Raw genomic sequence first — 23,825 nt, 5'->3', positions numbered from 1 at the left:
GAGCTAGAGACTGGTCCTCATCATAGCCCTTCCATCCCACCTAAACGGGGAGAAGGTCAAGCTCCCCCATTTCTGGCCCCTGATTTCCTTCTAATGAGTTCTTGTCCAGGAGCATCTTGCCTTCTCTTTGAACATTGGCTTCTGCTACCTCTCTTCTCTCCCATCAGTTCATCAGGCAGGCCTGAACTCGACACTGGAGTTCAACTAGAACATGATGCCGTCCACTATAGTAAGAACCTAATAAAAGTATCTGAGCAAATCTAATCCTTAACAAGGGATCGCTGTCCTTTAGGGTAGGGGTGATTCTATTGCCCTGATTGCTCCAGAGCCCCAGCCCTGCCCCCCTCCACTCCCTCCATTCCGTGCCCCTCACCTTGTTGTAGCTTTTGCTAAGGAGAAGTTCTTACCAGCTCTCCAGGGCAGGAACTGCTATTGCAAAACTCTTGCTCCATGCTATGGTAATGGGATGCAACTCTGCGTGTCCCTGACCCCAAGAGGCGGTCCACAGGGGCTGGTCAGAGCCACAAGGTTGCCCAACTACTGCAGAGGCTCTGGCAGTCTGTGTGAGGCAGAGGGGATGGGGATAATAGCACGTATGCCTATTTGGGGCCACAGAGTCTGCCCTGGAGCCCAGATAGGGCAGCTAATCCCTATCTGGTACAGAGTGGGGCCTGTGCTTCTTCTGAAACAGTATTCTCAGAAGCACCACAATTGGGAGTCCAGTGAATGACACAGAATTTGTGTAAGACTTCTTGGGCAGTCAGGGGATATGATCTTGTACCATGAAGGTACACAAATCCTCATAACTATCTTTACTAAAGTTTAGTTGAGTGAGCACTGCATAGAGAGTTACCTAGTCTCAGCTCCTCCGTCCAGGCACTCACAACTGGGGACTGACCAAGTCACCACAGTGGTTGGAAGGGCAGGACAGAGAGGCCCAAGCCTCATGTCTGAGCCTCCTCTCCTGCCCACTAAACCAGATGCTCTGCGAAGCGGCCGGCCCTCCCACACACTGCTGGTGGGAGGGGCCAACACACAACTCTTTTGGGAACAACTCAGCAGTTTCTTAAAAGTTAAACATATACTTATCATATGACCTGGCAAGTTCATTCCTAGGTATTTACCCAAGAGAAATAAAAGCAAAGGTCTAGGGGCACCTGGCTGGCTCAGTGGACAGAGCATGCAACTCTTGATCTTGGAATTGTGAATTTAAGCCCCACATTGGGTGTACAGATTACTTTAAAAAACAAAAATCTTAAAAAAAAAAAAGTAAACGTCTATGCAAAGATTTGTACACAGATGGTTATAGGAAATGTATTTGTAACAGTCTCAAACTGGAAATAATCCAAATGTCAGGCAACAGTTGCATGTGTAAACAAATTGTGGTATATCCATGCAGTGGAATACTACTCAATAGTAAAAAGGGACTATTGAAGGCAGACAATAGAGAGTGTAAAATTAGGATTCCATTTATATAAAATTCTGGAAAACTAGTCTCCAGTGATAGAAAGCAAGTAAGTGGGTGCCGGGGAGAGAGGAGGAGGAGGGAGAGGTTACAAAGGGCATGAAGAAATTTGGGGAATGATGGGAATGATGTCCATTATTTTGAGTATGGCGATGGTGTCATGGGTATATATTAAAGTGAAAACTCATCAAATTGTACAATTTATGTGAAGTGTGTTAAATGTCAATAGTAACTCAGGAAAGATGTTAAAGACGAAAACACAACAAAAGCAGACCTTCAAAGCAGACAGGATGCTCCTGAGTGTGGTGAGCGGTGGGCTGGGTGAGGTGGGAGTGTGGGAAATGTCAGGGTCTCTGGGTCTTCTTCTTGGTCAAGGACATTCTGGGCCTGGAGGAACTTTAGAGAGGATGGTGCCCGGCTCCCTCACTTACAGAAGAAGCCCAGACAGCTGTGAGCTCTCTCAAGTCGCCCAGCTCATGGATGGTGGATGCAGGGCTTCAACCTGCCTCCTGCCTCCTGCCTGCCAGCCTGGGTCCTTCCACTCCCACACTACAGAATGCGCACACAAGTGTTGTCCGCCTTAGGTCACCAACTTCCAGAAGGCAGGATAGGTCAGACCAGAGGGGTGGGAAGGGCGGAGGGGAGGGAGCTGACGGGATGGGGTGGGTGGCCATTCCTGGGTGATCTCATTGGTCGAACTGAGCTGCTCCCTTCTGGGAGCAGGGTGGGCAGTGGCGCCCTCTCTTCTTGTAATCCACAGAGCAGGCATGGCAAACCAGGCCTCCGCAGAGCCTAGGAGCAGAGGTGGGAAGAGTGGGGAGCTCAGGGATGTGTTTGGGGGAGGGAAGCATGTTTCTCATCTCCCATCAGAGCAGTGTGTCTCAGGAGGCCTCCCCTTTCCTAAAGGGCGTCCCAGTGCCCCACCCCCTCCAGAGTCCTCTAAATGGCAATGACAGGTTCTCCTGCTGGCCCCCCTCCCTCTCTCTCATGGCTGGTCCTGCCACCATGTTCCTGGAGGAAGATGAGGGGAGCAGCTTCCTCTGTATAGGAGATCTCTCCCAGACCAGGAGCCTGTTAATCAGTCTCTTCTTGGAAGGCTGGCACAGTCCCATCCTCCAGACACTGTTGCTCGTCTGACTCCTTTCCACTGTTCTAGCTCATGTCTATGCTAAGTGTTGTGTAAAGTGAATGGCCAGCTTTAAGTGGCTCTCATAAAAGCCCAGTTCCTGTGACACCTCCCTTCCCAGAGAGGGCAGAGTGCTGTGGGCTGGTGGAAGCAGGGCTGTCCCAGAGGAAAAATTCTGTGCTCTCCCATTACCTGCATGGGTACCGCCGAGACAGCCGGCCAAAGACCTTGCTGCAGTCAACACAGCATCCGGGGGCCATGGAAGAGAGATGCTGGACCTTCTGCCACAGGTCATCCTTCTCTCTGATGAGTGGATGGAGGTGGGGACACACACACACACACACACACACACACACACACACACACACACCAGGAGGATGGAGATGACACAGGTAGAGATACCGAGACCGGGAGAAAGAGAAACACAGAGACCAAAGGAAGAGCAAGAAAGAGAGAGAGAGACAGAGAGAGAGAGAGTCATACAGAGATACACACACACAGAAACAAGAAAAGGAAGTCAGGGGGTTGGAGAGGGAGACAGAGACAGAGTGGTAGATAGGGAGATAAATGTAGAGAGAGAGGGAAAGGCCAGGAGAAAAAGATGTGGAGACAGTCAGGGACAGAGACACAGAGAAGGAGAGAAAAATACAGAGAAAGACGGAGAGAGAGACATAGTGACAGAGAAGGAAAGAAATGAAGAGATCATGAGAGACACACACACACATAAGAGGTGAATGAGTCTGCAGTCTTTGGGAAGATGGATGGTGACACCCCAGTCCCCTCCCCCAATACAACCTTGATCCATTATTTAAGAACCTTCATATCCCACCTCCTCCAAGGAGTGTTCCCTGATCATAGAAGCCCCCATAAGTTTCTTACGATGCCCTTATCTTTTATTTGGCACTTGATACAACCCCCCTTGTATTTATGTATGTTATACTCCTGCAAAACTATCTTTACTGTTGTTTTTTTTAAAGGATGTTTAGGAATGTGGGTTTAAAGTCTTTTTTTTTTATCAAGATGATATATACACACGATTTAAAAATCCAACAGTGCAGAAGAACTTATATCAAAAGGAAATAGACACCCTCCCTACTCCTTCCATTCTCAATGGCAAACCACCTCTTACACTTGTCGCTTTTTCTCTTTGATATTACTTCCACACTTAAGTAATATGCTCATATCCTCTTTTTTTTGATATGTCAAGAGAGAACATCTACAGAGCTCCTTACCTTGATGTCAGAGGACTTAGCTTGTTTATTACCATCCCCACTAACTCCACCTCCTTCCTCCCCATGCGGCTATATCCCTATTTTTGGTTCCTCTATTACTACTGTAGTTTTACAGAATATACTCACACATTTATTTCTCACTCATTCTGTGAAGCACAGATAGCATCCTGACTGCCATTCTGTAGTATGATGATACCAGCATCACTTCCTCTTCGGTTGGCCTCCTTCATCCACCTCCTACTCGTTATCTATTCCTGCTATGTCCAATATGGTAGCCACTAGCCACATGGGGCTACTTAACTTTATATTTCATTTAACTAAAATTAACTAAAATTAGAACTTCAGTTCCTCAGTCACATCAGACACATTTGAGGTACTCGGTCACTACATGTGACTGGTAGCTGCTGTATTGGACAGGGCGAGTATAGAACATTTCCATCTTCACAGAAATTTCTATTGGCTTCTATTTTGTGTACTTAATGTTGTTTAGGTAATAACATTTACATTTGTTCTATAATTACAATTGTTTACTGTGCTTTGTCTTTAGGTTGATTCTAACATTGAAAAAACCAATAAATAGTATTTATATTATTAGAAAATATATAAGCATATTGCTTCAAGGAGAGCTAAGATGTGTTCTAAACATTTCCTTGGAAATTTTTTGTTTTTCCAGGACTTTTTAATTGCCTTTCTTTGCTCCTTGCAAAGTCCTTGCATGACTTGCCTTTAACACAGTCTAATTGTTCCCTCTCCTCAACAAATTCTTCATCATATCAGGTATGGCATTGATTCTCTTTTTGCCCTGAGACCTGCCTCCTCAGTACTTCTGTTTCAGCCTGGATGTACTGCTCCTTGGGTTTGACAGCCACTTGTCATCTTGGAAATTCCCTTTTCTTCTCTCCCGGGCTAGAGCTACTGTTTCCTGAATTCCACATCTTCTCCTTTCTTGGTAAGCCAAGCTTACTTCCTTGTTTTTCCGAAGCACATCCTTAATTAACTTCCCAAGAAGGGCCCTGTGGGAGGTAAATTTTCTATAACCTGTCTTTCTGAAAAATGTCTTTTCCCATATCACCTTCTCTAGTTGTTTTATAGTTTGGCTGGATCTAGAATTCTAGGGCAAAAGTTAGCTTTCCTCAGAACTTGAAAGTATTGCACCATTGATTCTTAACATGTTTTTCTGTGTCCTACTTCCTTTATAGGTGACGTGTCTTTGAGTATATTGTCCTCATCTTTGTTTTATGGCGATTTCACAACAGTGTATCTCAATGTGGGTTTTGCTCCCTTTCACTTATTGTGCTGGTCACTCAGTGAAATCTTTACATCTGAAGATCTGCAACCATTAGAGCCTGGAAAGTCTCGCATACTTTTATCTTATATTCTCTCTCTCTCTCTCTCTCTTTTTTTTTTTTTTTTGAATTCTTATCAGTTGGAGAAGAGATAGTGAGATAGTGAATCTCCTGGAATGATTCTTTATGTTTCTAACTATCTCTTTCATGTATTCCATCTTTTTATGCCTTTTATTCTACATTTTGAGAGATAGCCTCCTCTTCCTTTTCCCATCCTCGAGTTAAAATTTCAGAGATATTTTTAATTTCCAAGAACATTTCTCATCTTTTGTAGGTCACTTTTCACATTATCCTGTTTCATAGGAGACCGATCTTTTTTGTTTACCTTTGTCTCTGCTTCTATGTTCTAGACTCTTCTCAAACATCTGAGGATCCATGGTCATGATTTCATGTTTAAGCTGCTGGAGCTTCAACAGTGGACAGGGGTGGTTGACTTGTGGCTTCTCTTTAGGAAGGATGGGGCAGGAAGCTAACTGCCACATCAGACTGTCAAATGCCAGAACACACTGTTGTTTATTTGGGACATTTAACTTTGCTTAGAGAAGGAAGTTTTAATTATTTGCCTGGGAGATAGACCCCTCAGGGTTGATATTCTGAAGTTGGGGAAGCAGGCTGAAAGCAGGGGATATACACTGATCTTTCCAATGACTTTATCGGTCAATATTCCTGATTACTGTCCCTTATCTCATTTCTGCCGTCTGTTTTCCTAGTGTCTCTGGTCCCTGAAGTTCTAACTTGGGCTAAATCCAGTCTCTACTTCTTCATCCATTTTCTGGCTTCTGGAAATTAGCTGAAATCTCTTATCTGTGGTTGGCTCCTCTACCTTTCTCTCTATTAGAAGTTTTATTTATTTATTTATTTATTTATTTATTTATTTATTTTGACAATCATTCTACTGAGATCTCAGGATGGAAAGCAGATGATGTGTTGTCTACCACCTTGATGTAGAAATCAGCCTCTATAGCTTGCCTGCCCACTTTGTGCTTAGGGCCATATTTTCCATGATGCTTCTGCAAGGGACATTATATTATGTATCTTGGGATCTCGTGATGAGTTTCTTTAACACAGGAAAAAAAATTTCCTTTCCTGATGAACTGGTATATTTCCTTGGAATGCATAGTGACATTTAGGCAATTTACTGTGTTTCCATTTTTGATTCTGCCAAGATGCTCAGAGCTAAGTTTTAACCCTAATCCTAATCCCTCAAAAGTATGAATGTTTCCTCTTCCATTTCATCTATTTTTCTTAACAATCATATGTATATGTCTTTTATTGTTGGCTACCTTAAATTCTTTTGTGAGATACATGGCTAATTTTTTATATCTCCCTTTCTCCCCATTGACAGCTCTGTAGAGGAGGTCATTCTTAAATTCTTTGTTTGTTCTTTCCAGGTTGACTTCTCCCTTCTCTCATCTTTAATATCACTTGGATTTTTTTGCAAGAGGATTTAGTCCTGGATGATCCCTCAGTGACCCTCCAATTCTAATGAAACCCAAGTCCAATGCTGTCCTGTTTCCTGAACTGGGTCAAAGTATAGCATTAGTTCCCTACTAGACTGAAGGGCGGAAACCAGGCTTTACACACCTCCTCCATTGCTCAGTGGTTTAGTGGTTTGGAATCCATCCTGGTGAGCTCTCTGGTACCTAGGGCAGCTGACCTGGGATGGCCCACAGGCCCAGTGGTCTCAGGAAGTCGACCAGGCAGTCAGGGGTAGCACATATGATTACCTCTTGGTTAACCTCCTTTTTTCTTCTCTCAAATCCTTCTCCATCTATGGGCTCTTTTCCCTTCCCCTAACCTTAGTAGGTATGTGTGTATGTGGGGGTGTGTTGGAGTGGTGGCGTGCCTTAGAGCTAGAGGAATCCATGCAATTTATATGCAGTGTGTCCTTGGTGTCCAAGTCAGCATCTCTGACCCTCAGTTTCCTCATCTGTGATATGAGGAGAACAGCTGGGGCGGCTAAAAGAAGATGAGTTAGCATATATTAAAGTTCTGCTCGATAGTTCTCAGCGGAGTAGAATTTTCATTACCCAGTCTCTACATCCCATATCATCCCCTCTTCTGCAGTCCTGCCCTGCTGTGTCCACCCTTACTGAATCAGTTCCAGCACCCTCATCTTCATGGCGTGGACCAGGTCCCGCTGCCCTCCAAGCTCCTTCTCATACATGGCGTCCCTCCTCTCAGCCTCCTGCTGATTCTGCTCCAGCTCTGTCTGCAGCCGGGCCCTCTCTTCCTGACACCTGGGCACAGAAGGAAGACTCAGTTCCCAGCATCTGTGACCAAGCTAGGCTGGGCCTCTACCTGACAGGGAGCTCCTGGGGGAAGCTGGTGGTACCTCCTATAGCTGATGCGCACACACACACACACACACACACACTCCCTTCCACACACACACACTGCATACATTCTCCATACCCCCGTGCCCTCCCACGCCACACATACTCACACACACATAAAACACGCCATACCACACACCAAGCTGAACACCACGGATAGCATGCCATCTATAGGCTGACTCCTTACCAACCGTCCAGAGGAATGAAAACAGGGTATAGCCTCCTGTGTTTCTTTAGAGAAGGTGAGCCAACATCTCCATTGGTTGTATTTCTTTTCTTTTCTTTTTTAACATTTCCATCTTAAAATGTAATTTTCTTGAAAGGCATGCCCACAATTGCAGCAGCTCTCTGGAGGGAAGGGGGGTATCTGGCAACCCAGGCTGGATGGGCTTTGCCCAGCTGAGAACAACAGTTGGTTTGGGAGTGGGGTAACTGGTGTAGGACTTAGGGGGATATTTTTAGGTTTTAAAATATTTTGAAAAATTATGGTACATTGTCTTTTCAATTAAGAAAATAATGTTAAACATATGGCTTCCTTAAATTTTTGTTTCAGTTTGGGCTTAGAATCTCCTCAGCTCTATTCTTGCCTCTTTTTTTTGTCTTTGGTGGCTTCTTAGAAGGTTCCAAGAAGTCTACTGCACTAGAAATAAGAAAGTCCCAGCCCCGCCCTCCATCACTCAGATGAGGAGGGTGTTGCAAAGGTGGGTGCACATCCCGTGACCTCAGGGTGTGTGTGTGGGGGGGGTGTGTGTGCGCACGCACACGCATGCACGGCCACACCCCTGGCTTTCAGTGTGTTTGAGGCTCGCAGGAGGCTTGCCAATGAACTGAATTATGAATTTTTACAACACTGCCGTGTAGCACACCTCAGAGAAGAAAGCTGGGTAGGCTGTAAAGTCAAACTGACAACAGAGATCCACCATAATTCCAAAAAGACCAGTCCCTGCAGCTTTAAGGAAGGGTGTTCTTGTGTTTGGGCACTGGACCAGGGCTGTATTTATTTTAATGAACATCTTGGCCTTCAGTGTCCTTGTTTCTTAATATTGGTATTTGATTTTCCTGAGCTAGTTTACTTGCACACTGATCCCAGGGCCTTTGGTGTGGCCAGTGCAGGTCCCAATGTGAAACCCGTGGTTAGTGTGTGTCTTTGAGGTGGGAGGGAACACTTATTAAGCACCATCTGTGTGCCAATGGCTGTTTGAGGTGCCAGGAATACAGCAGTGCCTACGGCTCCTGGTGGAGCTTATAGTGTGTTGGGGACAGTGCTCAAAAGAAGTGATAAACCAATAGCATAATTAAGCTAAGTGTGTGACGGAGATAAATGAGGGGCGGATAGAGGCTTGAGAGGGTGTTCACGAAAGGCTTCTTAGACAAGGTGACCTTTAAGCAGATGTAAGAGATGAGAAGTCAGCCAAGCAGAGCCAGCGAAGGTCACATGGAAAGGTCTGCAAGTTGGCAAGAACTTGCTTGTTTGAGGAACTGAAAGAAGACTAGGGAAGCTGGGATACCATGAAGTTGCAGGAGGTGGGGGTAGGCAAGAGATGAGGTGGAAAGGGGCAGGGCTCTCTCCCTCACTGGCCCCAGGAGGAGTGGACTTGAACCTCAGTGCAATGGGAAGCCACTGAAGTATTTCCAGCAGGGGCTGACAGACACTCCTGGTGCAGGAGAGGACACGGGAGGAATTAAAGTCTAGAGCACCTGTTACACGCCAGCCCCCGAGCTTAGTGCTTTATGCCCTATTTCATTTAATTTTCACAAATATGGCAGACAGGTGATATGGTCATAATTTTACAGGAAAGAAAATAGAGCTTCAGAGAGGAAATAACACTTGCCCAGGGTCACACTGTTTGATATGTGGAGGGAGAAGAAATCTGGACGCAGGCCTGTTGAGCCATAAGCTCTATTGGCCTCCCCAACTGGCCTCCCCATACTTTTGTCCGTGCAGGGCCCGGTCACCAGTGGTTTATGGCACAAGTGCTGAGTAGGCAGCAGGTGGGAGCAAGGGATAGATCCTCATGAGCCCCTGGTGTGCCCCAAAGGAGCTCAATGGGGGGCGGCGTGGGGAGAAGTGTGATGTCTGCCTAATTCTGTCTGAGGACCTTCCACTTACACTTGCCCTAATCACTTTTGCTTTGAGGTCTTATCCAGGGGCAGAGGAAACCTACCTACTTGGAAAGATGGTCCCACAGCGCATCTGAGCTGGAAGGAGGAACTTTAGAGATCCAACTGTCTCCTTTTGCAAATCAAGGACCAGAGGCCAGAGAGGGAAGGCCAATTTCTCAAGGTGCCACAGCCAGAAAGCTAGGAAGTGGGTACTAGGTGCCCCATAGCTCGGTTCTAACTGTGTTTTCATAGCCCCTGGTTGGTCTGCTAAGGCCTGAGGCCAGGCTTAGCTGGCCCACTGTGTCTTCCCTATGTGTCCAGCCTGGGGCTCTGTGCCCAACTGGCTCTATGCTGCCCACCTTCTGTCTATTCTCCACACCAACAGACATAGTAGTCCTGAAACCCACGGGGCTCTCCACTTCCTGCTCAAGACTGTTCCAGCCTTCCATAGCACAGGGAGTCTGTCCACTCCAGCCACATGGGCTTGCTTGATTACAAGTGCACTTCTGGGATTTTGCCTTTGCTGGCGTTCCTGCCTGGAGCACTCCTCCCACGGTCTTTGCACAGTCATTTTCCCAGTGGCTGGGGTTTCTCCTCAACTGTCACCTCCTCAGAGAGGAACCCCGTGACTCTAAATCTAGGTGAATCTCCTGTCTCTGTCCCCTTTCCTGGACTGATTTTTTTTTTAACAGCGCCCATGACTACCTGACATCCTATTCCTATTTGTTGATCTAGTGTCTGTGTCCCCAGGTCTGTGAGAGCAGACACTGACTGTTCTATTCACTGCTGTCACCATGCTCATGGCCGCAGGAGAGTCATAATATACTATCTGCTGACCGAGTGGGCTCCCTGGCACTTCAATCCGGCGGTAGTGAAACAGTCGCCCCCAGCTTGATGCCCGTGGCCCCTTTTCCCTGGAGTGATGTGTTCCTCCTGAGTCCCTGGATGCCAGGAGGATCCCTCCTGGCCACGGGAGCTTCCGTCCTGCTATCTGCATTCTGACGACTCTCCCGCAGATCCCCAGCCCAGGCTTCTCTGAGCTCCACACTCAGCTGTCTGCTCAACAGCTCCACTGGCATGCCTAAGGGGTGTCTCACACTTGGCATGCTCTCCCCTCAACTCCTGAACTTTCCCCACAAGCGAGCCCTGCCACAGCACACTGTCAGCTGTGACTCTAGCTTTCCAGCTGGTCAGGCTGGAAAATGAGTCACTCCTGACTCTGTCTTTCCCTCTCCCCCCAGGAAGCCCCGGTGAATCCAGAATCTCGCAGCTTCTCTGCACCTCCACGACCGGAGAGCATTCAGAGGCACTCCCCTGCCCTCCCCTTCCTCATCGCTCTCCCTGCTTCCACCTTGGTTCCTTACAGACTAGCTCCACAGAGCAGCGGGCTCGAGCCCTTGAAAGCACAGATCAGTCCAGAATAGGCACATCTATGGGGACAAATCAGCAGTTGCCTAGGGCTGGGGGGGGGGGGTTGGGAGGAAGTGGGCAGTGGATGCTAATGGTACAGGGTTTCTCTTTGGGCTGATTAAAATGTCCTAAAACTGATTGTGGTGATCGATGCACAATTTCATGAATACACTAAAACCCACTGAACTGTTAAAAAAAATGCAAACCTACTTAACCTTAAAGCACATAGTCACATCTCCCCCTCTGCTGTGAACTCTCAGTGGCTCCTATCTCACTCTGAGTCAATGCCAAGGTCCTTTTGATGACCTGTGAGGGTCTCCTATTACCCAACTGACCTCCCCCTACCTCCTCTCCCTCCTCTACTCCCCTGAACCTCCATGATGTTCCTAGGACCTGCCATGCCCATTTCTGCCTCAGGGCCCTTGCTCTTGCTCTTCCTCTGCCTGGAATGTTCTACCACATGCCCAAACAGCCCATTCCTCATTTGCTTCAAGTTTTTAACTCAAATATTACTTTTTCAGGGAGGCCTTCCCTGGCTGTGTCGCCTCATTTAATATCACCCCTGACGCTCCCATTTGCTGCTTTATTTTAATCTTCCTAGAACTCGTCACCTCTGACATTCTACGTAATTAACCTGCTTATCGTGTTTACAGATTGCTTTCTGCACTAGAAGGTAAGCTCCACAAGGACAGGCGTTTGGTCTGTTTTGTCCGCAAGAGGATTTCTGGCACACAGAACAGGCCTGGAGCAGCTCTGAGGGTCTGTGGATAACGGACTGGATGACAAGTGAAGAATAATCGGCTGTGAGACAGGGGCTCCCCCAGATGAGGGAGCAGCCTGGGCCTGGTTGTCTCCTTGGAGCCTCCCAGCTGCTTCCCCCAGCCTGTCTTGATTCCCAGAGAAGGCCCCTGGGTGGGCAAGGCCTCTGCATTCACCTAGGGCCTGAATCATGGGAATCCTTGCTGACCAAACTGCCAGGCTCAGCTGAGTGTCTGGTGGGAGGAGCCCCTGGGGGCCTTTTTGGGTTGGTTTCTGGGCCTGTAGTGTCTCTCAGCCTTTGAAACAGAGACTCAGTAAACCACTCCATGATTCAGTCTGAATCACAGCTACCCAGGCTCTGATGGGGTTCAGGCTGGTGCCTCTGGCCCTGGGGCAGGTGTCAGCCATGTGCAAGAGTCAGGGGCAGGTGAACTGACTGGGGCACACAGAGCTAAGGGAGAGAGGGACAGAGAGACCAAGTCAGACCAAGGAAGATCTTTGCATAGCAGAGGTATTTTTTAAAATGATGAAAGAGAAACTCGGACACTGAGAAAGTGTTCTCTGGGCCCTTGCGGTTAATGTAATGACAGGAAGTTGGAGAAGGTGGAGGTGAGAGTAGCTGAGGGGGAGGCAGAATGAAATAAATACAGGCACACAAAATATTGGCGGAGGGCCCGTGTTTAAGCCCACAGGTTCTGGAATCATCTACCAGGGTGTAGACCTCAGCTTCTCCACTAGTGACACTGGGTGAATTGTGTGGCACCTTTGAGCCTCAGTTTTCCTATCTATACAATGGAAATTCTTAGAGAACTTATCTTATAAGTGTGTTGGGAGGAAATGCCTAGAACAGTGCCAGGGACATAGTAAACGCTCAGTACATGATAGTTATGATGATGATTATGCATTAAGAGAGTGAAAGAAGACTGTGCAACAGGGAACAGGAAAATGAGAGACAGAGGACCAGAGGAAAGGTGGACACTGAAGGGGCAGGAGTGTGGAGGGGCAGGGAGGGAGACTGGGAGAGAGGGGAATGGCAGTGGAAGAGGCAGCAGAGAGATAAAGGTGAGTGTGGGAGGGGAGGGAGGGACAGGAGGCATGCACCCCTCCTGCAGGCTGTTGGGAAGGCCAGTGAGGGAGGGTCTGCCAAGGGGAGGGGAGGGGTTGGTGGGAGCTCCTCCAGGAGCCCCAGGAGTAGTGCCCTGAATGCCTCAGTGTCCCAAAGCTGTGCCCAGCACAGGGCCTGATGTACCAGAGACGCTCAGAAGCCTCTTGCTGGTGTGACCATGAAGGTGAGCGGGCGCCGGGGGGGTGCCTCCTGTCCTGCTGGCCTCTGCTGCCCACCTGGCAGCAGTTGCCAAGGTTGCCAAGGTTACCTGCTGAGCCGCTCCTGTAGTGTCCGCAGCTCCCCTTCCTTCTCCTTCAGCAGCTGCTCCTGGTGCTGCGCCCGCTCCTCGGTCTTCCGGAGCCCACGTCTCAGGCTCTTGGGGGTGGGAGGTAAAGGAAAGGAAAGGGAAGCTGGAGGAGGAGGGCAGAGATCCCAGCCCCGGGTGTGACCTGACAAACATCCCCATGAGACCCCAGGGCCATGCGAGATAGCCCTTGGGTGGAGGGCTGGACTGAGGACAGCACTGGGAGCTGAGAAGCCCGGCTCTGACTGCCCCTGGGAGAGGATGATGATCACAATTCAAGAGAGTGAGAGGGGACTGTGCAACAGGAACAGGAAAATGAGAGACAGAGGAACAGGTGAAAGATTTCTTCCTTTGCTGAAGGATGAAAGTTACAGAGCTCAAGGATACAAAGAAGGCGGAAGGAAGGCTTGAAATTGATCTTGGGGATCTCCAGGAGAAACATCTACAACCAGAGCTGCTTGGTGGGATGTGCAACAGCAGAACTTAGACATTGGTGGGAAATCCGCCAATAATGAGGGCTACCGAACTTGAGAACCTGTCATTGCCCCCAAAGAACTGTTGGGGGAGGGGGGGGTCTTAGACTCCAGGGCCTGCAGGAGCCAGGCAGGTAGTACTGGTGAATAAAGTGGGCTTGCAGTGAGGCCGTAGGGAGAGGCAGGGACTGTGGTGACCTGAAGAAGACCTTCTCAGAGAATAATAACCCTGTGCAGACCAGTCAGAATTTTCTGTGGGCTGGAACGCACCCCTCCCCCCGGACCACTGAAGACTCCCACCTGGGGGCCAGGTTAGAGAGGGGAAAGGAGACAGGTACAGAGCTCAACTGCTCTCACCTTGACCACATCCTGCAAGGCCACTTCTGCTTGCTCCTTCCTCCTGGTCACACTGGTCTCTCCTGTTTCCTCTTGTGGTTTCTCTGGGGTGAAGTCTTCCTTTGTTCCCAGGCCCCAAAGGACCCGGGGCTCCCCTGGAATGCTAGGCACCTCCCACTCCTGCTGGTTCCCTGACATTGTGTCCTCTATTGTCCCTGTAGGGCTGGAGGCCAGTAGCCCACGGACATGACCCCGCTCTGCTCCCCTTTCATGAGTCCCCTCCGCACTGGGAAGAATCCTTCTGCCCTTGGCCTCTGTGCCTGTCACCTCCTTTGGAGCCCCCTCAGACCCCTCTCCCTGTCCCTGGATGCTGGGTGTTGAAATCTCCAGGCAGATCCCAGTTCTTGGGGCTCCTTTCTCCTGGGCTTGCTGAAGTTCCTCCCCTGCTGGTTCCCACATGCCCTGGGAGGACCCGAGGCTCCTGGGATCTTCTCTTTTCTTTTCCAAAAAGGGAGGAAGGTGCCTTTGTTGCTGGGACCTGGGGAGTCCGGCTAACCAGTCTTCCCTGGGTGCATCTTGCAGACAGCTGGTTTGGCTAGTGTCTAGCTCCTCTGGCTGGACTGCTGTGGGGTTTCCACGTGTGGCTGAGATCTGCAGAGAAGCCCCAAAGCCATCACTGCTCTCAGCACCAATTTGCCAACCAGGTGGGTGAGAGAGGCCACAGACCTAATCCAAGGAACTTACTAAATCTAAAGGAATATTGATTCAGGGCCCAGGAATCAGAATGTTAACATCGCCCCAGGTGGAGGGGAGGCCCCAGCTTTGATCCTGGTCAGGGAGCAGTAGTGCTCCTCAGTGCTCTTTTCTGTCCCCCCCTCCCTGCCTCCCCTGCGTCTTCTGCAGTGATCTGGTTTCTACTTCCCACCCTCTCCTCTGACCCTGCCCCCTGAAATTCTCTGGGTTTCAGTTTTCTTGTCTGTAAAATGGGAATAATAACGCCTGCCTTGTAGAGTTGTGGTGAAAGCTTAAACAGACCGACAGCAGCTAAGGGTCACCTCTCCTGAGAAGCCGTCTCCAGGCTCCCCTGTTCCTCGGTGCATGGCTGCATCACCGCACTTAACAGGTGGTGTTGCAGTGTGTTCCCCCTTCTGGGCACAGGCTGAGTCCTCACGATATCCGTACCTGGTGCTAGGAGGCTGGTGGAGTGGAGAGTGAGATTGGGGAATGACAATGGCCATGAGCTACCACTTACGGAGCACGTGGCCAGGGGCCTTGCTCTGTGCTACACGCAGGCTGTCTCTACACTTCCTCACAATCACCCTGCAAGGCAGGGCAAGTACCTTGCCAAGGGCCTTGGTTATTAGGGCCAGAGCTGGGATTTGAACCCAGAAACCTGACTCTTCAATGTCTCCAACTGAATGAACTGAGACGTTTGCAAACTGTCCAACGGTGGTTGTTTCCTTGATGTGCATCCTACACGCTTCCGGTTACCCTCCCCACCGCTGCCTCCTCTCCTGGGCCCCATGGCTCCCGCAGATGGTGCCAGTGGCCCTCCTCTCTCCCTGATATCCTCACCACCGTAGGACTACGAGCCCTTTCTTGTCCTGTGGCTACCCAGTCCCCAGGTCTACATGCCGGCCTCTCTGTCTGTCTCCTCAGCTACTACCCATCCTGTGGGGCCCAGCAGAGACGGAGAAGAGGCAAATCAGAATGAAGTTGGGCAGAGGCACCTGCTTTGGGGAGTCTTTGGTCTTTCTGGGTCTTCTTCCCTGGGTCCGGCTGGGGCAGCAGGACCTGCAAGGGAAGGTGGCAGGGGGACCACGGGCCTCTCTCCAGCAGTGGTCGTGGTGCTCAGCGGCAGGACATCCCATCTTTCCACCCACCCACTCATTTCACTTCCGCTCCCGCCTTCCCACCTTCCCACCCTTCCATCCTCATGTGTGCATCCCCCTCTCCATCCATCCACGAGCCTTGCCCACCACTCGTCCTAACAGCCACCATGCGCTCGTCCTTCTAACCCTCCACCCCAACCATCCAACGACTCTTTAGTGAGTGTGCAGTCTATGCAGCATCATGTGACAGGACAGATCGTGCCGGGAAAATAGAAGTCTGGGGAGGTGGAGAATCAGAGGCTCAGACAGCAAGGAGGGAAGAACTGATGGGACCGGAGGCTGAGTTTGGAGCTTGCTTGGGATGCGTGGTGGTAAAATGGCAGGAAGGCACTGAAGAGAGGCTTCCCTTCAAGCTAGACGCACTCACTCTGAGAACATGGGCCAGGCTTCATCTAGGTCCGGCCACCGCAGGTTCAAGTCGAAGGTCACTCCATTGAGAGCATAGAGAGAATCCAAGAGGTCTTCCCGGAGTTCAGGGCACACCAGAGGGCTCCGGGGGCCATACCATTCCCTGTGTTATCGGTAATCAGCAGACTTGGCCTTTGGTACTTGGCCTTGGTGCTGTGGCCGCCCCCGCCCCCAGGGGATCTTCCTCTGCTATACACCACCATGGGATGGTTCCCCAAGCAGTGCTGTGGCCCTTGGGGAGCAAGAGGCTTAAGCATCATGGTGCTACCAGGACTCCTGGGTTCTGACGCCCCCTCTGCCCTTTCTTCCTGGACTTTTCCCTCATGGCTGTCATTTTAGTTGTCCTTGATATTAATCCATCCATCTGGGGGGCAAAGAGGCATCTTTCACAAGGGACAGACAGTAGACTCAGAGGGTGTCAGTAGGATCATGTCCCAACAGCCCCACCTGGTGAGCTCGGGGTTCAGAAGGCAGAGCTGCAGGGACTCGGCCAGCTGTCCGTGGGCTAGGCAGAAGCGGATGAAGGCACGGCCTTTTGCTAGAGAAGTCTTCAACTGCAGAGTGCATAGGGGGCGAAATGGTGGGGAAGAGGTGGGGAGGTGGGGGCGTGGTGTGGTATTAGATCAGAGGGAACTCGGCCAGGACAGAGAGACAGGATGGGGACTTGTGTTGTTTGGGAATGAAAGGGGTGGCTGGAGGGCTGCTGAGGGCAGGGCTAATGAGACATGAGGGCCGGGTGAGGGGTCTGTGGTCAGTGGAGTGGGGATGGGTGAGAAAGGGGCTCCCGGAGGCCATCCCCATCAAGGGCCTGGTGGCGGGACCCCCTCATGCTGAGGCCAGTCTCCCTGCCAGCTGGCTCTGGATACCTTGTCCTGTGAGCAGACGAAGCGGGCCGGCTCCGTGCTGCCCCGCTGTTGCCGTAGGCCAGAGCAGAGGAAGTCCCAGTAATCCTTCCGAGGCCTCAGGAGGCTCTTCTGCTCTTTCTGGTCAAACTGGGAGCAAGACCAGGGAAAGGAAAGCATGGAAATGTTTCCTCCTGGAACCCACCTTGCATTCCAGCACGCTGAGAATGGAGGGGAAGGGGCTACTGCAGACAGACCTGGCTTCAGGGGCTGGCTCTGCCCTCAAAGGCTGTGTGACCACGCTCAAGGTGCAGGACCTCTCTGAGCCTTTGGTATTCTCATTCATTCATTCCAGTAATACTTACTGAGCACTTACTATGCGTCAGGGTTTGCTCTGTGCCCTGGGAATACAGCAGTGAGCAAACTGACCTCATGAGCTTATACCTTGGTAGTGGAGACAGACAATGTGCAGAGTAAGTAGAACATATAGGATGTTAGATGGTGCTGACTGCTAAGGAGAAAAATAGAGCAGGGAAAGAGAATAGAAAGCACGTGGTATGTGCACCCGTGTGTGTATGTGGTGTGTGTGTGAGATGTGTGCGGGGTGTGTGATGTCTGTGAGCGCGTGGTGTGTACGTGTGTGTAAGTTTTAAAAAATTGTATTAGGGTGGCTAGAGAGAGCCTCACTGAGGCGATACTATTCAAAGTCCAAATCCAAAGGAAATGAGAAATTGTGCCATTCAGATTTCTGGGGGAGAGCATTCCAGGCAGAGGGCAAGTGCAAAGGCCCTGAGGTAGGTGCATGCTTTCGGAAGATCAAGGAGGTCAGTGTGAATGGAATGCAGCAAATGATGGGGGTAGACTGGCAGAAGATTCACACATGCATCCTACCAACCTCACATGTACACTCACACCACACACATGGGCATAACACGCAGAGAAGTAGGAAGGGTATGTGTGCGTATGTGGGGCTGGTAAGGTCATTCAGCACCTCAGGGGGTTAGAATGAGAATTTAAGGGGCACCTGGGTGGCCCAGTCGGTTAAGCATCCTCCTTCGGCTCAGGTCATGATCTCACAGTTTGTGGGTTCAAGCCCCGCGTCGGGCTCTGCGCTGACAGCTCAGAGCCTGGAGCCTGCTTCGGATTCTGTCTCCCTCTCTCTCTCTCTGCCCCTCCCCTACTTGTGTGCATGTGGTCTCTCTCCCTCTCTCTCTCTCTCTCAAAAATAAGTAAATAAACATTTAAAAAGAAAAGAATGAGAATTTAATAAGTGGGGCAAGAGAAGGGCTTTGCCCGGCCCTTGGTAAGTGCTCAACAAAAGCGCCAGCAGCAGAAGGGTCCAGCCCTAGGACATCTCAGCTCTGAGACTTCAGTCCTCAGAGAAAGGTGGCTGCCCTACCCCTGCCCCAGCCTCCTGTCCACCTCGTGCCCCCGCCTGCAATGTCAACCTCCAAGGGTGAGATTAGATGTCGGGAAGGGCTTGCTGACTCTGAGGGTGCTGAGGCGGCCAGTGGCTCTTCCTGAGTATCTGGGAAATCCCTGCTGGTGACCTGGGCCTGGAGAGAGCGGGGTGGGAAGGGGGCGGGGCGGGGGGTCACCTGTAGCAGCAGCTCCAGGCAGCCACAGAGTCTGTGCAGCTCAGCGCTGGCATCTGTCACTGGAGGCTGCCCGCCAGGGTAGCCCTGGAGGATGGCGGAGACAGCAGCTGCAGGGGCGGGGGCGGGGGGATGGTGGACATCAGGCACTAGGTAGTGAGGGCTCTGACGGAGGGGCTCCCAAGAGCCCTCACCTCTCTCCCAACTCAATCCCAGAAAATCTCTCAGGACACACTCACCTTTCAGGTTCCTGGTGAGGATGGCCCCTTCCTCTGCCATGAGTATTTCAAAATGATGTGATTCTTTGTGGCTCTGCAGGGTCAGTCCAGGCAGGAGCCTCCGGGCTCAGCTGCCCAGTGGTCTCCTTATACAGAGGAAGAATCAGAGCCTAGGCCAGGAATGGGAAATATCTTGAGTCACACAGTGAGTCAACTGGTAGGATAGACACTTCGGCTCTTCCTCGTAGGCCAGCATGGGAAGGGGATGGTATGGGCCCCACAACACCAGGGGAGCAGTTCCTGGGTGCTAGGCCCTATGTTCTGTGCCTGACATCTTTGTCTTGTTCAGTCCCCATAATAACCTAGGAGGTCATTAACTCCATGAAAAATTTTTTTAATGTTTATTTTGAGAGAGAGAGAGAGAGAGAGAGAAATGGAGGGAGAGAAAGCGTGAGTGGAGGAGGGGCAGAGGGAGAGAATCTCAAGCAGCCTCTATGCCCAGCTCGGAGCTGGACTCGGGGCTCGATCTCATGACTGTGAGATCACAACTGCGAGATCATGACCTGAGCCGCTATCAAGAGTTGGAAGCTTAACTGACTGAGCTACCCAGGCCCTAAGTGGAGAAGCTAGAGTTTGAACTCAGGTCTGAGTGTCCACACACAGGGCAACCTGATGTGAGCGGCCCTGCGAGGGCTCACGCCATGAGGACACTGGGCTGAGGGAAGGTCACCCCTCTCTGCCACAGGGAGTCTTGCCAGAGCAGTCATCATCCTTGAGGCGCACATTCATCCTTTCCTGGCCCCCAGCTGAGTGGAAAATGTGTGTTGTTTGAGGAAAGGGAGGCGGAAGTAAAATGAGGCCCTAGAGCTGGGACTGGGCCAGGATGCTGGGTGTGTGTGGGGGGCAGGGCACCTGGTTTTAATCCTGTGGTTCTCCCCCGCCGGGGGATCACAGCCTTTCTTCCCCCGTGGGTCCTGGGGCTCAGAGAGGAATACTGTGGCCGCTGGGGGCCAGTGGCTTATCCTGATGTCACCTGGAATAAAGACCAGTCATGGGAAACCCCAGGGGTCCTGTCTCTCAGACCACAGTTGCTGGAATTCGGGGGTGTGGGTAGGAGTAAAGAAACAGGGGACACAGTGGAGGGAGAAGGGGAGGGAAACAAAGGTAGACGAGGGTGGAGGGTGGAGATGGTGCTCAGGAAACACTGAGCTGGACGTTGAGAGCCCCGGGTCTTCATCCTGACCCTGCTACTAACTCACTGTGTGGCCTTAGGCTCATCATTTGCTTTCCCTGGGCCTCGGTTTCCCCATCTATAGACCAAGGGGGTGGACTGAGGGTTTCTGCACCCCCTTCCACTTTGGAAGATCCACTTTGGAAGATCAAAGATCCACTTTGAACTCCATGAACACCTAGATGTGCCTCATCGTCTCTCATTTCTATCCAAGTGTCCCTGCCTCTCGCTCCTAGCATTGCCCCATTTCTCCAGCCACCCCTAGACCCCTTCCCTGCTACTCACCTGGGAAGGCCTGGCTGGCTGGGAGACGGAGAGCCGGCACTGCAGCCCGAGCCTGTCACTTGTGACCGTGGGTCCCGCGCAGCCTTTCCCAGAGTGCCGCCTGGGAAGTGACTCAGGCCCAGCCCAGCAGGAGCAGGAGGAGCAGAAAATCATGGGGGACATGTGGGAGAGGCGGGATCCAAGGCACCAGGGCAGAATGGGTGAGCTGGGGGATGGTACCCTTCGGGCAGATGGGGTGGTAGATTCACTTGTTGGCCAGACACCAACTCACCCAGAGCCACAGCGACAATTGCCCCTATATGCGAGTTTCCTTCCCTTTCTCAACAGGGTCACTGGCTCTTGCCTTTCTTCCTTGTGGCCACCAGGCGGCACAGAGAGGCTGTGATTGCTGCTCTACCAGATATTCTGTCTTTTCGAGCCTCGGTTGAATTGCGGAGCAGGTGGGGAGGAGGAGGACAGGGTCCCACCACGTATCTCCCTCCCCTTCCCCACTTCAGTCTCCGGGTCACCAGCGCCATCCTGCTCCGCCCCTCACTCACCCCTAAAAGAATGGAAGTGAAGCCACTGTGAACCCGGGTTCACAGCTGGGTTGCCCTGGTGGGCCGTGTTCTCGCACCCTGGCTGTGCCCCGCCTCCTCGAGGCCGGGGTCTTTCCACCTCCGGGTCCTCATTTTTCCAGGCTGGGATGCCCCGAGGGCTAGTATTGGGGGCCGAGAACAGAGGGGCAGGCACCTGCGAAGACTACTGTTTCACAGACCTCAGGAACCGCCTGGAAACAGTGGCACTCGAGGTGGCCGAGCCCGGGTCCGCCGTTTCGCCGCGGACTTCCTGCCCGTCTCTCCCTCTCTGGGAGTCGGTCTCCCCGCACAGAGGCTCCGGCCCCCCTCTCTGTCCCCCGTGTCCCCGTGTCCCCGGTCTCTCTCTCACTGCTTCCTGCCTCCCCTTCGCGCCGTCGGTCTTCTTCTCGCCCTCCCCAGACTCGGCCGGCCGCCGCCCGGGCCCCCGAGACCCCGCCGCCGCCCCTCCCCGCGCCCTCGCGTCCCCCTCCGCCCCTGGCTGCGTCCGGGCGCCCGTGTCGCCGCCCCTCTCCCGGCCCGCACTCCCCGGCCGCCAGGCGGTGCGGGCCCAGAAGGCTCCGGGCGGAGACGCGCCGCCCCCCCCCCCTCCCGACGTGCGAGGCTCCCCGGGCGGCGCGGTCTCCAGGGCGGGGGGGAGGGGGCCCGGCTGCCCCCGCGCCCGCGTCCCCGCCCCCTCCCCCCAGCCGGGCGCCCGGCCGGATGGGCTGCACCGTGAGCCTGGTGTGCTGCGAGGCGCTGGAGCCCGGGCCCCCCTGCGGCCCCCAGCCCCCGGGGAGCCCCCCGGCCCCGGCGCGGGCCGAGGGCTGGGAGCCGGGGGCCTCCGGCCGCGCCGAGAGCCGGCGGCTGCTGCTTCAGGTAGGGCGCTGCGGGGCGGCTGCGGGGGAGCGGGTGGCGGTGGCGGGCAGAGCCCCGCTCACCTGACACAGGTAGGGAGCCACGCCAGGGGAGCGCCTGTCAGTCGCCTGCCAGAGCCAGCTGCCCCCGGGGGCGCCGGTCGGGGCCGGGACCGGGAGCCGGCCTGAGGTCCCTCCTGGGTCTGTTGTGTCCTTGGGAGGAGGCGGATGTCGGACGTGACCCCCTTAAAAGGGCAAATGGTTCAGGTGAGGTTTAGGAGCCACCCAAGTTGGGCAGGGCTGGGAGTGCTGGGGAAAGGCACCGAAAGAGTTTGATTTCCCCGGAGCCGATGCAGAGTTCACTGTGTCCCGAGGTAGCCAGGTAGCCGTCGCTGTTGTCCCTGACTTCTGTAGGCAGGAGGGAGGGGGCCTTCTGAACCAGGGAAGGCCCCGGCAGAGCAAGGACTGACCTGAAGATGATATGGGCAGCTGGACCCTCACCCCTGCGTTCTCTGTTTCTGGTAAGTCTTGGAGCCTCTCAAGTGGGCAGCTGACCCAGAGGGATGGGGATAGGCTGGTGCGGAAGGCAGGTGTTTGTTCCGGACGAGGCGTCTGTCTGGGAACCACCAGGCCCCGCGTAGGTGTGGGCGCTAGATTTCTCCAAGGAGGAAGTGAAGGACAAGGAGATATTTGGGGTCACTAGGGACTAGATAACCCTGCTCTAGGCTCCCTGCTTAAGCCCAGCCTACTTCCCTGTTTGGGAAAGGTTGCAGCCTCCTAAGATTTGTTTACTGGGCAGGGTTTGGCTTATGCTGGTGTCTTATCTCCCTCCACCTGGGGCACATGGTGTTTGGGCAACTCAAAACGTATGCTGTGGCCATATCCCAGCCCTTCTTCCCCTTCACTGAGGCAGCCAGTGAAGTCCAGTGTGTGTGTGTGTGTGTGTGTGTGTGTGTGCGCACGCGCGCACGCATGTGCTGGTGACCTTTCTGTCTCGCTTGACCGGATGCCCCTCCAAGGCAGGATTATAGCATATTCATGGTTATACTCCACTGTGCAAAACATGGGGCTGCATTTACTGACTGAGCTCTGTCTTCCCCAAGCCCTAGCCCTGATCATCTCCGTGATGACCCATCATGGTGAGGAACAGGCTTGGTGGGGCAGAGTGTTGCCCTAGCCCTTATAGTGGCTGGTGGCCCAGGTGTGATTCTGATGGGAGCCTTAGTGCTCCGGGGTGGGGTGAGGCCTCAGCGTGTCAGCTTGGCATCCCATAGTATTGCTTCTCAGTCCTGGCAAAAGGGCAGAGGGTCTGGAGAGTGGAAATGACATGGCACAACCCCTGGACTGCTGGGCCCTTCTAGAGGTCATCAGGACTCCTCTCTGCCTCAGAGTCTCATGAACTCTCCACTCTCTTCGAAGGTTTCAGGGGGAAGTGTGCTCACAGCGCTTCCCCTTTATCTGTTCTGTCTCAGACCCTTCTGGACTTCACTTTCTCTGTTGGTGCTTCTTCTTGACTCCCCCTGTCTCCCTCCATTCTGCACTTGCAATGCAGGCAGCTGTGGGGTGGCTTCCAGGGGGGCCACCTGAGGGTGGGCAGGGACAGGGTCAGGCAGTCGGTGCTGAGAAGGAGGAAGAAGCCAGGGGCACTGGAGGTGGGTGATCAAGGAGAAGGAGGGGAAGGGAGTGAGTGCGTGGGTGTGTGACAGCCACAGGGACAGGGATGGGGACAAGTGTCTGTCTGCATTCGGATGAGCTGGTTTCTGAGCGGCCTCTTGAGAGTGCCTGGCGCTCGCTCATGACTCACCGGCTCCTTTATCTGCAGGACAAAACTCCATCCCAGTCCCAGCCCCTGCCCATTGCTACCCTAGCCCTGGCTCCAGCGGGGCATGCTGTTGCCCGCTGCTTTCTCCTCTCACCAGCACCCCCCCACCCCCATTTATACTGCAAC

The 23,825-nt window shown here is 52.5% G+C and overlaps 1 protein-coding gene across 2 annotated transcripts; it reads right to left on the bottom strand.

The window, feature by feature from the left end:
- Positions 1-1,239: 1,239 nt before the first annotated feature.
- On the bottom strand, positions 1,240-19,946 carry RUFY4 (RUN and FYVE domain containing 4). 2 transcript variants are annotated; one of them, XM_042950117.1, is made up of 13 exons: positions 19,863-19,946; positions 18,972-19,120; positions 18,736-18,842; positions 17,162-17,287; positions 16,743-16,849; positions 16,255-16,398; positions 15,726-15,789; positions 15,051-15,191; positions 14,017-14,646; positions 13,151-13,257; positions 7,263-7,409; positions 2,784-2,894; positions 1,240-2,257 (listed from the first exon to the last, which is right to left on the bottom strand). In XM_042950117.1, the coding sequence occupies exons 2-13, from the start codon at positions 19,009-19,011 to the stop codon at positions 2,152-2,154; spliced, it is 1,830 nt and encodes a 609-aa protein (XP_042806051.1). In that variant the 5' UTR covers positions 19,012-19,120; positions 19,863-19,946; the 3' UTR covers positions 1,240-2,151. The 2 variants fall into 2 exon arrangements, with proteins under 2 accessions (XP_042806051.1, XP_042806050.1); XM_042950116.1 differs by lacking the exons at positions 1,240-2,257; positions 2,784-2,894 and adding an exon at positions 7,693-7,853 and having other exon boundaries at positions 6,048-7,409.
- Positions 19,947-23,825: the final 3,879 nt, after the last annotated feature.

The sequence above is a fragment of the Panthera leo genome, chromosome C1, assembly GCF_018350215.1.
Source record: "Panthera leo isolate Ple1 chromosome C1, P.leo_Ple1_pat1.1, whole genome shotgun sequence".
Classification (NCBI taxonomy): Eukaryota; Metazoa; Chordata; class Mammalia; order Carnivora; family Felidae; genus Panthera; species Panthera leo.
This window is presented reverse-complemented; position numbering and strand designations above follow the sequence as displayed.

Excerpts from the sequence above, each read along its gene's own strand:
- RUFY4 (XM_042950117.1), bottom strand. The coding sequence starts at position 19,011 with ATGGCAGAGGAAGGGGCCATCCTCACCAGGAACCTGAAAG. Across the intron at positions 18,843-18,971 it reads CCTCACCAGGAACCTGAAAG|CTGCTGTCTCCGCCATCCTC; the intron begins GTGAGTGTGTCC and ends CCGCCCCTGCAG. Across the intron at positions 16,399-16,742 it reads CTGAACCCCGAGCTCACCAG|GGAATGGTATGGCCCCCGGA; the intron begins GTGGGGCTGTTG and ends CCGATAACACAG.